This window comes from Phalaenopsis equestris, unplaced genomic scaffold (genome assembly GCF_001263595.1).
Source record: "Phalaenopsis equestris unplaced genomic scaffold, ASM126359v1 Scaffold233667, whole genome shotgun sequence".
Classification (NCBI taxonomy): domain Eukaryota; kingdom Viridiplantae; phylum Streptophyta; class Magnoliopsida; order Asparagales; family Orchidaceae; genus Phalaenopsis; species Phalaenopsis equestris.
In genome coordinates, this window is record NW_018251607.1 from 17,710 (window position 1) to 29,257 (window position 11,548).

At 32.1% G+C, this 11,548-nt stretch overlaps 1 protein-coding gene across 2 annotated transcripts; it reads right to left on the bottom strand.

Moving 5' to 3' along the window:
• Window positions 1-3,878: 3,878 nt before the first annotated feature.
• LOC110038737 (zinc finger HIT domain-containing protein 3) lies at window positions 3,879-11,246 on the bottom strand. 2 transcript variants are annotated; one of them, XM_020743629.1, is made up of 9 exons: window positions 11,094-11,246; window positions 10,701-10,915; window positions 7,185-7,280; window positions 6,831-6,862; window positions 6,163-6,204; window positions 5,465-5,545; window positions 4,494-4,582; window positions 4,292-4,342; window positions 3,879-4,182 (listed from the first exon to the last, which is right to left on the bottom strand). In XM_020743629.1, exons 2-9 carry the CDS (start codon window positions 10,832-10,834, stop codon window positions 4,141-4,143), a joined length of 567 nt encoding a protein of 188 aa, XP_020599288.1. In that variant the 5' UTR covers window positions 10,835-10,915; window positions 11,094-11,246; the 3' UTR covers window positions 3,879-4,140. The 2 variants fall into 2 exon arrangements, with proteins under 2 accessions (XP_020599288.1, XP_020599289.1); XM_020743630.1 differs by lacking the exon at window positions 10,701-10,915 and having other exon boundaries at window positions 3,886-4,182.
• Between the last annotated feature and the right edge of the window lie 302 nt (window positions 11,247-11,548).

Sequence of the window (11,548 nt, forward strand, 5' to 3'; positions counted from 1 at the left end):
AGGTCAATGATGAGGAAGTGCCAATCGAAACTTTTGAATACCGCATTGGCCAATCTTGATCAACGGAGGAGAACGACAATGCCTCAATTTGCACGAAAGATGGGGAGGGTGCAAATGAAATGGCAGCCCTTCGTGAGGAGATCACTACCTCATTAATTGGAGAGTGATTATTTGGATTCATATATGTTGTAAACACAATATGATTTAGGGTTTGTGTTTGTTTTCAAATAAATATTTCAATTTTAATGAGTTTTTTTTTTATTACCTAATATGTTAGTAATTATGTTTTATGTTGCATTGCTTTTCAGGATAATATGAGTTTTAGAATGTCCGCTACCTCCCGATGAGTGATTTGTCATTGTGGCCTGCAAACCCCACTTTTGACCTCACGGCAGGCACATAGCTATGGTAGGAAGTTTTATACACCCCTAAAGCATTGTCGATAAATGCAGATTTTGCTGATGGGCGGACAGTTTCTCTTACGATGAGGATGATGTTTGTAGCGATTTGCAAGTTTCAGATGACGAAGGGCAGACACGGGAGCTACAGCGTGTCATTGTTAGAAATAACATTATTATTATGCTACTCGTCGTGGTTGTAGTTTTACATTTTTTTTCATTCTGCTTCTCCTAGCTAGTGGTTGAGTTGCATTTATGTACTCTGGGCTATTTTGGATGTACGAAACTGTATGAGTTCCTACGTCTTTATGTAAGAAAGCACGACTTCATATGGCTTGAGGTGCTTTTATATATTTTATTTCTAAAATATGTTTGTAAAGTTTTATATGTATAGATGAATTAATATTTGTATACATTGATATATAGATAAAGATAAATTTTAAACCTATATGTGTTTAAAATTACAAAATATTTTTTGAAAAATATCTATAAAAATGAACGTTGAAAACAATTTATTTCATTTAATTAAGTAAAAAATAATATTTTTATAAACTTTATGTATGTTAAACTCATATTTATACAAATAAATTAAAAATTTTAAACAATTTTAACAAACAGAATTTTAAACAGTTTTAACAAATAGGGGCAGTTTGGTCATTTTTACATAAAACAGCTGGTTCACAGCATTTTTCACGCAGCTACACCAGACAGAAAGTCAACTTCCCCACAGCTGCTCCCTTGGGCAGCGCAGCTGCCACTGCTGCAGCTGAAAAGCTGAGAATCTGCAGCTGCGCCAAACAGATCTTTAGTTGATGCAATAGTTGTGATTGGTCCTGGATATCAAGTTTCTTAAATCATAATTCGACAAGGGATTGAAAAGAAGAATGCAAAATTATTGTTAAGTATAGTAGACGTTGCTGGAAAGAATGCTCTTTGATGGTTGTTTGATGGACAGACACAAGAAATAAAACATTAATAAATTTCTTATGTTATTGTTCACATGGGGTAACTTTTTTAGGTTTATTGATGCTTATGCCATTAAGAAAGATGATACTACTTTATACTCCATATTTGTTGTAAGTTGTAGAATGGATTGGTCCAGAGAATGTTATTCAAATTTTGGCTGATAAGGCATAAAATTATAAAAAAATATGAGAGCAATTGGCTTGAAAAATATAATAATATATACTTGTCTCTTTATGTCGTGCATTGCTTAGATAGCATGCCTCATGTGGTTAGATGCTTGTCAAATGTGCATCGAATAGAACAATATTTATCTATAATCATATTTTTGTATTATCTTCGTTAGAAAAAACGATGATGGACTGAAATAATGTGTGGAGCTACTTGTTTTGCCACAACTTCTATTATACTGAAGGTGTGCATGAACAGAAGCACGACTTACAAAACAGTACGTATTATAGTGACTCAAAATTTGTAAGAAATACTAATGAGAAATAAGTTCGTTCTATTATTTTAGATTATAAATTCTAGAATGATTTCTTGATTATGCTTAATTATCAAGGGCATTAATAAGATTATTATGAGCTGTTGATTCAAATGAGATGTTATCCCTTGGATATGTTTATGATGGCATGTACGTGACAAGTAAAATAACTAAATGCATATTCTAAAATGTAACGAGGTTATACAAGTCATGTACTCATATCATTAAGAGAAGATGGGATGAACAATATCGCTGATTTATCCACTCAAGTGCATATTTTCTTACTCCACATGTTCAATATAAAAAAAAAATTATTGCTAGAAAGCTGAAGTGACGGAACGATTAGTTGAAATTATTAGTAATAATGATATGTGTAATACATCTAAATTCATAATAAAAGAAATCAAATTTTATCAGGATAATTTGAAAAGTTTTGGAAATTATATTGTTTTCACAATGTCAAAAAAGAAATGCAATCTAATAATTACGACAAAACTTCATGAGTTTAATTAAGAGCATTAATTATATTGCATCTTCTTAGCATAAGTAAATTTTAAAAATGTGTAGATGAATGTGTCAAATTAAAAAATAAAAAAATAAAAAAGGCTATTCGAATTCTGGAAAACTTTATCATCATCTTTATTTGGTTGAGAAAGAAATTGGAGTATTTTTTAACAAATTCGTATAAAAAGGAGAAATTACCCGGAACATCAAAAGTTAAATGATCTAATATATATTGGATACAATCTTAATTTCAAGAATAGGTATGCTCTTTGAAATTATAGTTTATCTGTTAAGATATTATTTTAAACTATAGTAACTAATAAATCATAATCTAGAAAATATTATTTATTTTATTGGATACAAATTAAAGAAAAAAATTATGATCAATTAGACTAAACAAGCATTGAGGCAGTAGACTTATAATTAGTTCAAGATTAAGCATACTCATAAGATTGATTATGATAATTTGGAGAATGCACTTTATAGAGATGAGATTATTCTCGTTTATGAAAAAGTGAACAGACAATCAATCATTAAGTTTTCAAATATATTTAAAATAATCATTAAAAAGATAAAAAAAAAACATATTTTATAATTTTTTTTTTATTTCGACGCAGATGAAAGTGCTGGTACTATAAATGAAGTACTTAAATGTGATTTGGATGCATTTGAAGAGAAGTTTTGAGCAAGTTCTTTCTACGAGGTAGCTTCTAAAGCTAACCATTTGGATATCAACTTGAATTTTCCTTGCTTTTAAAATACTTGCTCGAGACTTATTTCATGTTTGATATTTCATATTTTGATATTTCATATTTTGATAAACAATTTATTAATACTTCATTTTGAATTATTTCATGTTTGATATTTTTTAATTTGGACATACAACTTAGAATTTTCGATGATTAAATTCAAGAATCAATGATGCTTCTTAAATATTTAATTATGGCGTATTCAATTTTCACTGTTTTTCCTAGTCTTGTATCTATTATAATTTTTAATATTCCTGGAATTGAATATTAAGTTATTCACATATCATGTACAAGTGATATTAATGTATTATTATCATCAATTCTTTTTCAGGGAATCAATTTCTTAAAAGAAGGGAAGGGTTCTAAGAATCAATTATATCACAAAAAAAAAAAAAATTTTAAAAATTGAGGTGTTTAATTATATGCCAAACTAATTTTTCTTTTAATTACACGTGTTATATTTTTATTAATGTCATTAATATCATTTTTAAATAAGTTTATAATTTTTTACATCATAAATTTGAAACACCAAATCAACTTCTAAATCTTAAACCTCCTTTTACCAGTTAAATATCCAATCCGATTTTTAGAACCTTGCACAAATGTCTATCAATTAGTTAAGTTTTTGATGCAGCTTCGAACAACTTTGACAAAATTAGGTTAAATTAAGCCAAAATAAATCAATCACTAATTAGGGTAAATTCAATCACTATTTGTAACCCAATATTTGTTTTGAGCCTTTTATTGGCACGTTGGCATTATTTATACATGTTCTATTTATTATTAGAGCTCAATTACCACAATATAGATGTAAGAATCTACTTGAGACAGGAAATGGGCCAGAAGCTTGCAAACTATTAACACCGAGAAACAGTGTGATTACAACTTAAAAAAAGCAAGTTTTCATATACACAAATGAACAATTTTAAAAAAACTGGAGCAAAAACTAAATGCATTGACTCAAAAATGAAACTTTGCCTGCTCTGGATCACAACTTCAGCTACAAGGAGCACGGCTCAAATATTTAAGACGATAATCATGTTTACCTAGAGGGTTTGATTTTTGGGCTAACCGACGATAAAATCTGCACAATAGAATAATAGTGCAAAGGAAAATAAAGGTTAAATTGTTATGTAAACTACATAAAATACACGAATAGCTAATAGTCATAAATTGTGCTGGTAAAGTCTTACCATTTCTGTAAATTGCGGAAAGCCCTCTCTTTCCATGGCTTTATCCAATTCCTACAATAATGAAAGCAACAATTTAATAAACAAAATGCAGGGTAGGAAAAAAGACCTGACATAATCTGAAGGTGATCTGTTTTTTTCTTTTTTTTTTTTTAATTTAAATTTTAAGCTAATAGAGCAAGTATTGGATAGCAGTTTGCCAAACCTCCTCCGGGTTACTGCAGCTGTCAATCTTGTATACCAGTTTTTGGAGCTCTACGTCATTCAGTGCGTCTCTTATGCCTTTCGATTGTGCTGTTTAGCAGGAATATGAAATTATTGCAAAATGTGAAAGTTTAAAATTAGTAGTGGCTGAAGATACAGTTATTGCAACCATAAAAACACTGACCAAACAAAAACATGAAATTTTAGGACTAATTTTTTTTTAAACACGGTGCTCCTACCTAATTCAGTCCTGAAATAATAACAATAAAGGGGCACTTACATACATACCACCTAATTCCTATGTATTTGCATATCGAAGATAAAACATGTCATGGCTATAGCATGCCACAACTTATTTTCTTAGCTGTGTCGTCATTCCCATGTCATATTACACCGATGTTAAATAGTAGTGTTTGTGCTTCATAATAAGCAATCCCCGTCCCCCTCACAAGTAGTGATTCTCTTGGTTTCATCTGCTAGTTGTCTGTCAAGGGTAGCATCAAGAAAGAGGTTGTGACACCTACGTGATTCACATATAGTAATCTAGTATAGCACAGGGTTACGGCTTAGGAGGGCAAATTTACTTGAATACCCTCTTTATTTAATAAATTTCAAATCACTTTATTCTTTTATTCATATGACACGGGTAAAGATGATAGTTGATGATTAATTTTATTTGGGAATCAACAATCGTTGAAATACAGAAAGATAAATTCTTAAAAGAATAAAGTATTATACAATACCCAAAAGCTAAAATTCCACATTTCCCCCATCTTGCTTGGGTATAAACTTTGAAAATGTTCAAAATTGAAGTGGATGAAAAACTCGACTAAATACTTGTAGTTGATTAAATGAACACGACAAGATATAAAAAAAAAACAGGTCCTAAAACAAAGGGGCATAGAGAAGCCACCTTAGAGCACAATAAAAATATAAAAAGCCATCGTTGCAATTTAAAGCAACTATAAATACCTATCAACTGTAGTTGATCACTGCCAAGAATCCAGTTAGTTTCATCAACTTCAAATGTTCTTTCAGGAAGCACCATAGAAACTGCAAAAACATAGATTGTACAAGCACTTAACAGTCTTACACATCCATCAGGTTACTGAAAATTAAATATGGGTATGTGATTCATTAAGGGTCCCTCAACGTAAGTCCTGATAACGGAGAATAATGTGTCTAGGAACATTATAAATAAAATCATGTGTATAACTTCATTATCACCAAGTTTACACACATCTTTATACCTAGAATTAAAGAGCAAAGTTCTACAATAAAAGGGAGCATACAATGCCTGAAACTGGTCCAAGTATAGATCACAAGAATATGATAGACACCATCAATTTTTATACATTTTAATTAGCTCCAATCTTCCAACACAAGCACTTGATATTCACAAATCAAGAACAAGGTTAAGTATTAACAAATGGCAAATCGAAAAATGCAAAATAATGTACATATGAACAGTACTGCCTTTTCAGAAACTCAAATCAGGAGACACGGGCCTCTTGACTACGTGTAACCAGGATAATCTTATAAAAACTAAAATAAGTTTGGAATACGTTCACAAGGTTCAAAAAAAATATATCGAGTCAAAATGCAAGATTCTATGAGCATAATTATGTTAGCTGCACATTTGGCCCCAAATAAAAGTATAGAAAGCACACTTGTCTCTTCCTGTGGAGTCAACGACTTCTGACATGGATTCCCTGCATCAATCATATAAATAGAACGTCATCATTGAAAGGAATAAAATAAATAAAACTGTCCAAGAATTTGCATCAATAAGCATTCACAGGGAAAGCACATATTAGAGGCCCTGTACTGATAAAACTACATGTATAATTTCTTTAGGCTATCTTCTGTAATCAACAGAAGCCTACACAAAAAATATCTCTTCCCAAAAAAAATAAATAAAATAAATAAATAAACATAAAAAGAGCTAAAATGCACCAGATAAATCCTGCATAATATTTATCAGAAACTGAGTGAACCTTTAAGGAAATTTCATTTATATTTGAAAAGTAACAAGGTCCTCTTAAAAGAAAGAATACAGAACTCAACATAGATCGTCCACAACAATAGTGAAGAATAAATTTATACTAGTGCTTAGCATATCTAAACCACCCATCTCCATTTTCCAAATCCAAAAAATTTCTTGACATAATATATGTTCTCAGTGAATAATAGCTCCACATTCAAAATACTCCAATGATTCTGTTCCAAGAACAATTTTTCACATTTTTAGTTTGACAAGTTACAAGACCGAGTGATTTAACAAAATTTACTAAAGCAATGAACCAAAATCAAAAAATAAAATATTAAAATAATATACCTTTATGCCTTTTAAAGCAAGCCGATGAGCAACTGCCCAAGGAAAAAGAAAATAAACATATTAGTAAGCAAGACAAATGATAGCAATGGCGAATATGAAGACAAATAAAAGAATGCCATAATATTAAGCAGTATAACCTCACTTAAATACATGAAAAAAGAATGCAATGTTACTCATTATATTTTGCTAGCAAATCAACCCAAATTATAGATTTAACCAAAAGAAATGACAAAAAGGGAAACTTATTTTCTTTAGTCAGAAGTACACTAATTTTAATATTTTTTACACCATCCAACATTATTTTAGAAGCATATTTAGAATAAAGAGATTAGGCAAAGGTGGGAGAATGCTTACTATAGCAAAAGGCAAGATGGGCACTTGTATTTGTATTGCGCTTCCTTGCAAACTTGACATTGTCGAAGAGCCATGTCCACAATAAAACAACAAATCCTACATAATTTAAAATCAAAAGATAGAAAAGAGACAAATATAAGCTCAATGTTTCAATGAAAGCGGGTTAGCAAAGGTTGCTACTGCTAAGAAACTATAGTGGGTAAAGTTGCAAACAACATTTTCCTATTATGAGGGGTTAAGATGAGCCCATTATAGGATTAATGGTACATTGATCTAACAAGAAAGACATGAGAATATGAAAGGAAAAATCTGGCTAGATTATGAAACAATGAATACAAGAATTGTCTCATAATCACAAGTTATTGATGTTTAATAAAACAATAGCCAAATCCACCACAAATTCTAATGTAAAATTTGTCATACCCACAAATAATAGCCAAATCCACCAGAATTTTTTAAGTTTCATTTTATCATGTTAGCACTTTCAACTAATCAAGCATCATCTAGGGCGCGCCATTTTGGGCCCATTTCTCCACTGACGCCACATCCAGTCTACAATTCTCTTCCACAAGCTCCTCCTCCTTGATGCCGAAGCAAAGGCATCAACATCCTATCCTTTATCCTGCATCAATAGCACCCTCCTATAATGTACGACATTATCATCATTGAATATTGCCAAGTGCTAGTCACTACCTATAATTCAGGTGTCCAATCCATTATGAAACTTCCTCAACTTCCTCGTCAAACTTCCCCCAACTTCCCCTTCCTTGTTCATCACTCGACATTTTCTTGCCTGGGGTGCTTCATCGTCAACATTCCCTACCTCTATTTCCTTCTGAGTCTTTAAGAAATCAACATCTATGTTAACACTCGCAAGGGTCCACAATATTGCTTGAAGCACAACCAACTGTTGTTATTGACTATTGTCATCTCCGACTTAATGGTTCGGTGTAGGCACTCCGCTTGCAGTTCCTCGTGCATTAAAATTTTTGTTGGTTGTTATTAATCTTATTGCTAGTGCTTCACAGTCCTTAATAGATTTTTTTTTAGGGAGGGGGCAGTTGACTTCTCACCCATTGTCCAACAATTTCCCATTACTTTTCAACACAGGTCAAACCCTCAACCCTCAACAAAAGCTAAACAAATATGCCCTTGTTTTCTCGAATGTTGAGATTTTTTAACTAGATTCATTCTATTTCTCTGTTGTAGGAAAGTTTCTTATGGTAGTCCCAATCTTGAGATTATATGTAAATTTATGATAAACTTGCTTTTAGTTTGTAACTTCTTTATTGATCTTCTTACTCCGCAAGATATTCTTATCATGCTATCTCTAGAAACAAATTACTATAATTTTCCCTTATAACAACCTCACTATATGATATAAATGTGTTCTTTAAATCAAAAAGTCGAACCGAACAAAGCATATTTGACTAATTTAGTTCGGTTAATGAAATCATAGTTTAATTTTTTTAGTTTTAGATTAAAAAGTTTATTAGGCATTTTTTCTCTTAGGGGAATTAATGTTAATTCTACTTGTGTTTTATGTCTTGATGAAGTGGAATCTCATAACCACCTTTTCTTTCAATTTCTTATATTTTTATTTTCTTCTTAATAAATGCATCCCAAATGAAGATTTTTTAACTACCCCTTACAATATTTCTCACGTTTTTTATCATTCAAATAACATTCATTGTGGTATACAAAAGCTTTTCATTGTGGCGCGAATGAGAAAAAAAGATTGACAATGACTAGGTTTACCACATTACAGAAAAGATGCAATAAATGAGTATTTTTGGGGTTCTCTTCATCCATCAAAAGAATATTTTTTCCCTGACATCATACTATCTTTATATTTTTGCATTTTGATTTTGAATTTGTAATCAAACCTCTTTTTAATTGCTTCTGTTATATGTATTCCAATAATTGGCTTAATACACACACGCATACAAAGAGAGAAAGAGAAAGAGAGAGATAGAGAGAGAGAGAGAGAGAGAGTCAGAAGCAAAATTCCAAACCAAACAAACCAAACAAACTAACAAGTAGCATGGTGCAACAATTAAAGTTAAAAAATTTTACATAAGGTCAAAGGAATTTGAAAACCCCAAAAATTTCACAATTTTAGAAGTAAGATATTTGAAGTGTTACTGCATTGTTTAAACATAAGCAATAGATTAAACACAACAACAACAACAACAACAATAAAGCCTAATCCTTTGTCTCCATTGTGTCCTACTTAGTGTCCAATTCCATTTAGTTCTAATAAATTAAGATCATTTTTTATAGAATAAGCCCAAGTTTTCACAGATCTACATTTGCCTTTCTTAACATAAGTCGAATCTAAAATGTCTACTCTCCTAATTGGATAATCAGGTGGTCAACGTTTAATGTGAACAAACCATCTAAGACGACTCTCTCTATTTTTGTACACACAATAGCTACCAACCCTATCACGGATATAATCATTTCGCATTTTGTCTCTAAGTGTAAAGCCACTCATCCCCCTAATCATTCTCATCTCGGCAACACTCATCCCTAATCATTCTCATCTCGGCAACACTTAACTTAGTATTATGCTTCTCTTTTAAAGGCCAAGATTCAGCGCTATAGAACATTGGAGGCCTCACCACCATCTTATAAGAATTTCCTTTCAGTCTAAGCGGTACTTTTTGTCACACAAAAGGCCCGAAGCATTCCTCAACTTTAACCAACCAACTTGAATTCTACTATTAACATCCTCATCTATATCATCATCGCTTTGAACAACAGACTAGAGATATCTAAATCATTCACATCTTTTAATAATTTGATCACCCAAAGTTACACTTCTGTCACTAGAGCTACTAATACTAAAATTACATTCCATGTATTCAGTTTTAGTTCTACTCAAATGAAGGCCTTTAGACTCGAAGGCAGACCTCCATAATTCAAGTATTTCCTGGGTTTTTTCTCTCGTCTTATCTACGAGAAGGATATCATCAGCAAGAAGAATACACCAAGGTACATCCTCCTGTAAATTTCTATCCTCCTATAAATGTCCAGTAAAACCATCCATAACAAAAGCAAAAAGATATGGTCTTAATACGGATCCCTGATGTAATCCAATAGAAATAGGAAAATATTTGGTCAATCCTCCTTCAGTTCGAACACAAGTAACAGCTCTAGTATATATATCTTTAATGACTTGAATATAAGTCATATCAACACCTTTCTTCTCAAGAACTCTACAAAGGATATCTCTTGGGACCTTATTGTAAGCTTTTTCCAAATCAAAAAAAATAAAATGTAAATCCTCCTTGCATTCAGCATAAATAGGCTGACACATACTCTAACTTCCCAGTTTCTCCTAGCCATGGGAATTGTTCAAGTGTATATTCAAATCATCAATCTCATGCATGATGCAAGTATATCATCCAGCTATAGATCCTAATTACCCATGCATGGAAGAATTGCGAGCATTTCACAAATAAATAAATAAATAAATAAGAAATAAAGCATACTACATCACTATAGACCTACATGTTTATTTTGAGTTCTAGTCCATAGAGTTTGACTAATCGCATTCCGTATAGCATGCACACCATAAATAAGCACAGGAAAACAAAAACAAAACAATGCTCAAGCATTTTTGCTTCTTGTAAAAAACTCATCATCGGTAATCTGATCAAAACTGTTAGAAGCCATCTTTCTGGGGCTTTTAGGTAGCAGGATTTAAGCACGATTTAACCTAAATCCTGCAAAACAGCAAAAATGACATCTTAAGTCCTACAGTTTCTTCAATCCTGTTTTTCCTCTTTTTCTGACGTAAATCCAGGGTTTAGTTAATCCCGTCGGAAAACGGATTCACGGGATTTAGAGGAGCTGAAGCGCGCAAAAGCTGGTGGGGGGAATGGAGTGAAAGAAGAGGGTTACCTTCCTCAGTGGTTTGGCTTATTACCGGAGCAAAAGCGAAAGGAGGAGAAAGATGGGAGTTTCGGAGGACGTTTTACGCCGCCACCCCGGCGTTGCCTTCCAGGTTGCTCTAAACGATGGTTTCGGGTAGGAGAGGCGGTTGGTTAGTGTCAATTTAATTTAGGGCCAAAATATTATTAGTAATAAACTAACCACACGATTTTTTTTAACTACCCATGCCACGATAAACTATTAAGAATTTAATAAGGATTAAAAATATGGGTGAGAGTTTTATCATAAATTTTGATATTTGAGTGAGAATTTGAAAAACTGATGAAAGGGAGTCGTTTGATTTGTGAATGGCAAGTTTTAGGTGGTGCAATTGCCCCAATTTAGATGGGATTTACGCACATAACACTAATACATGTGTGTACATATTTCTCACCAAAAATTTGATCCTTAGATATCAAACACCT

Excerpts from the sequence above, each read along its gene's own strand:
- LOC110038737 (XM_020743629.1), bottom strand. The coding sequence starts at position 10,834 with ATGATGAGTTTTTTACAAGAAGCAAAAATGCTTGAGCATTGTTTTGTT. Across the intron at positions 6,205-6,830 it reads TTGCTTTAAAAGGCATAAAG|GGAATCCATGTCAGAAGTCG; the intron begins GTATATTATTTT and ends TGATTGATGCAG. Across the intron at positions 5,546-6,162 it reads GACTCCACAGGAAGAGACAA|TTTCTATGGTGCTTCCTGAA; the intron begins GTGTGCTTTCTA and ends ATGTTTTTGCAG.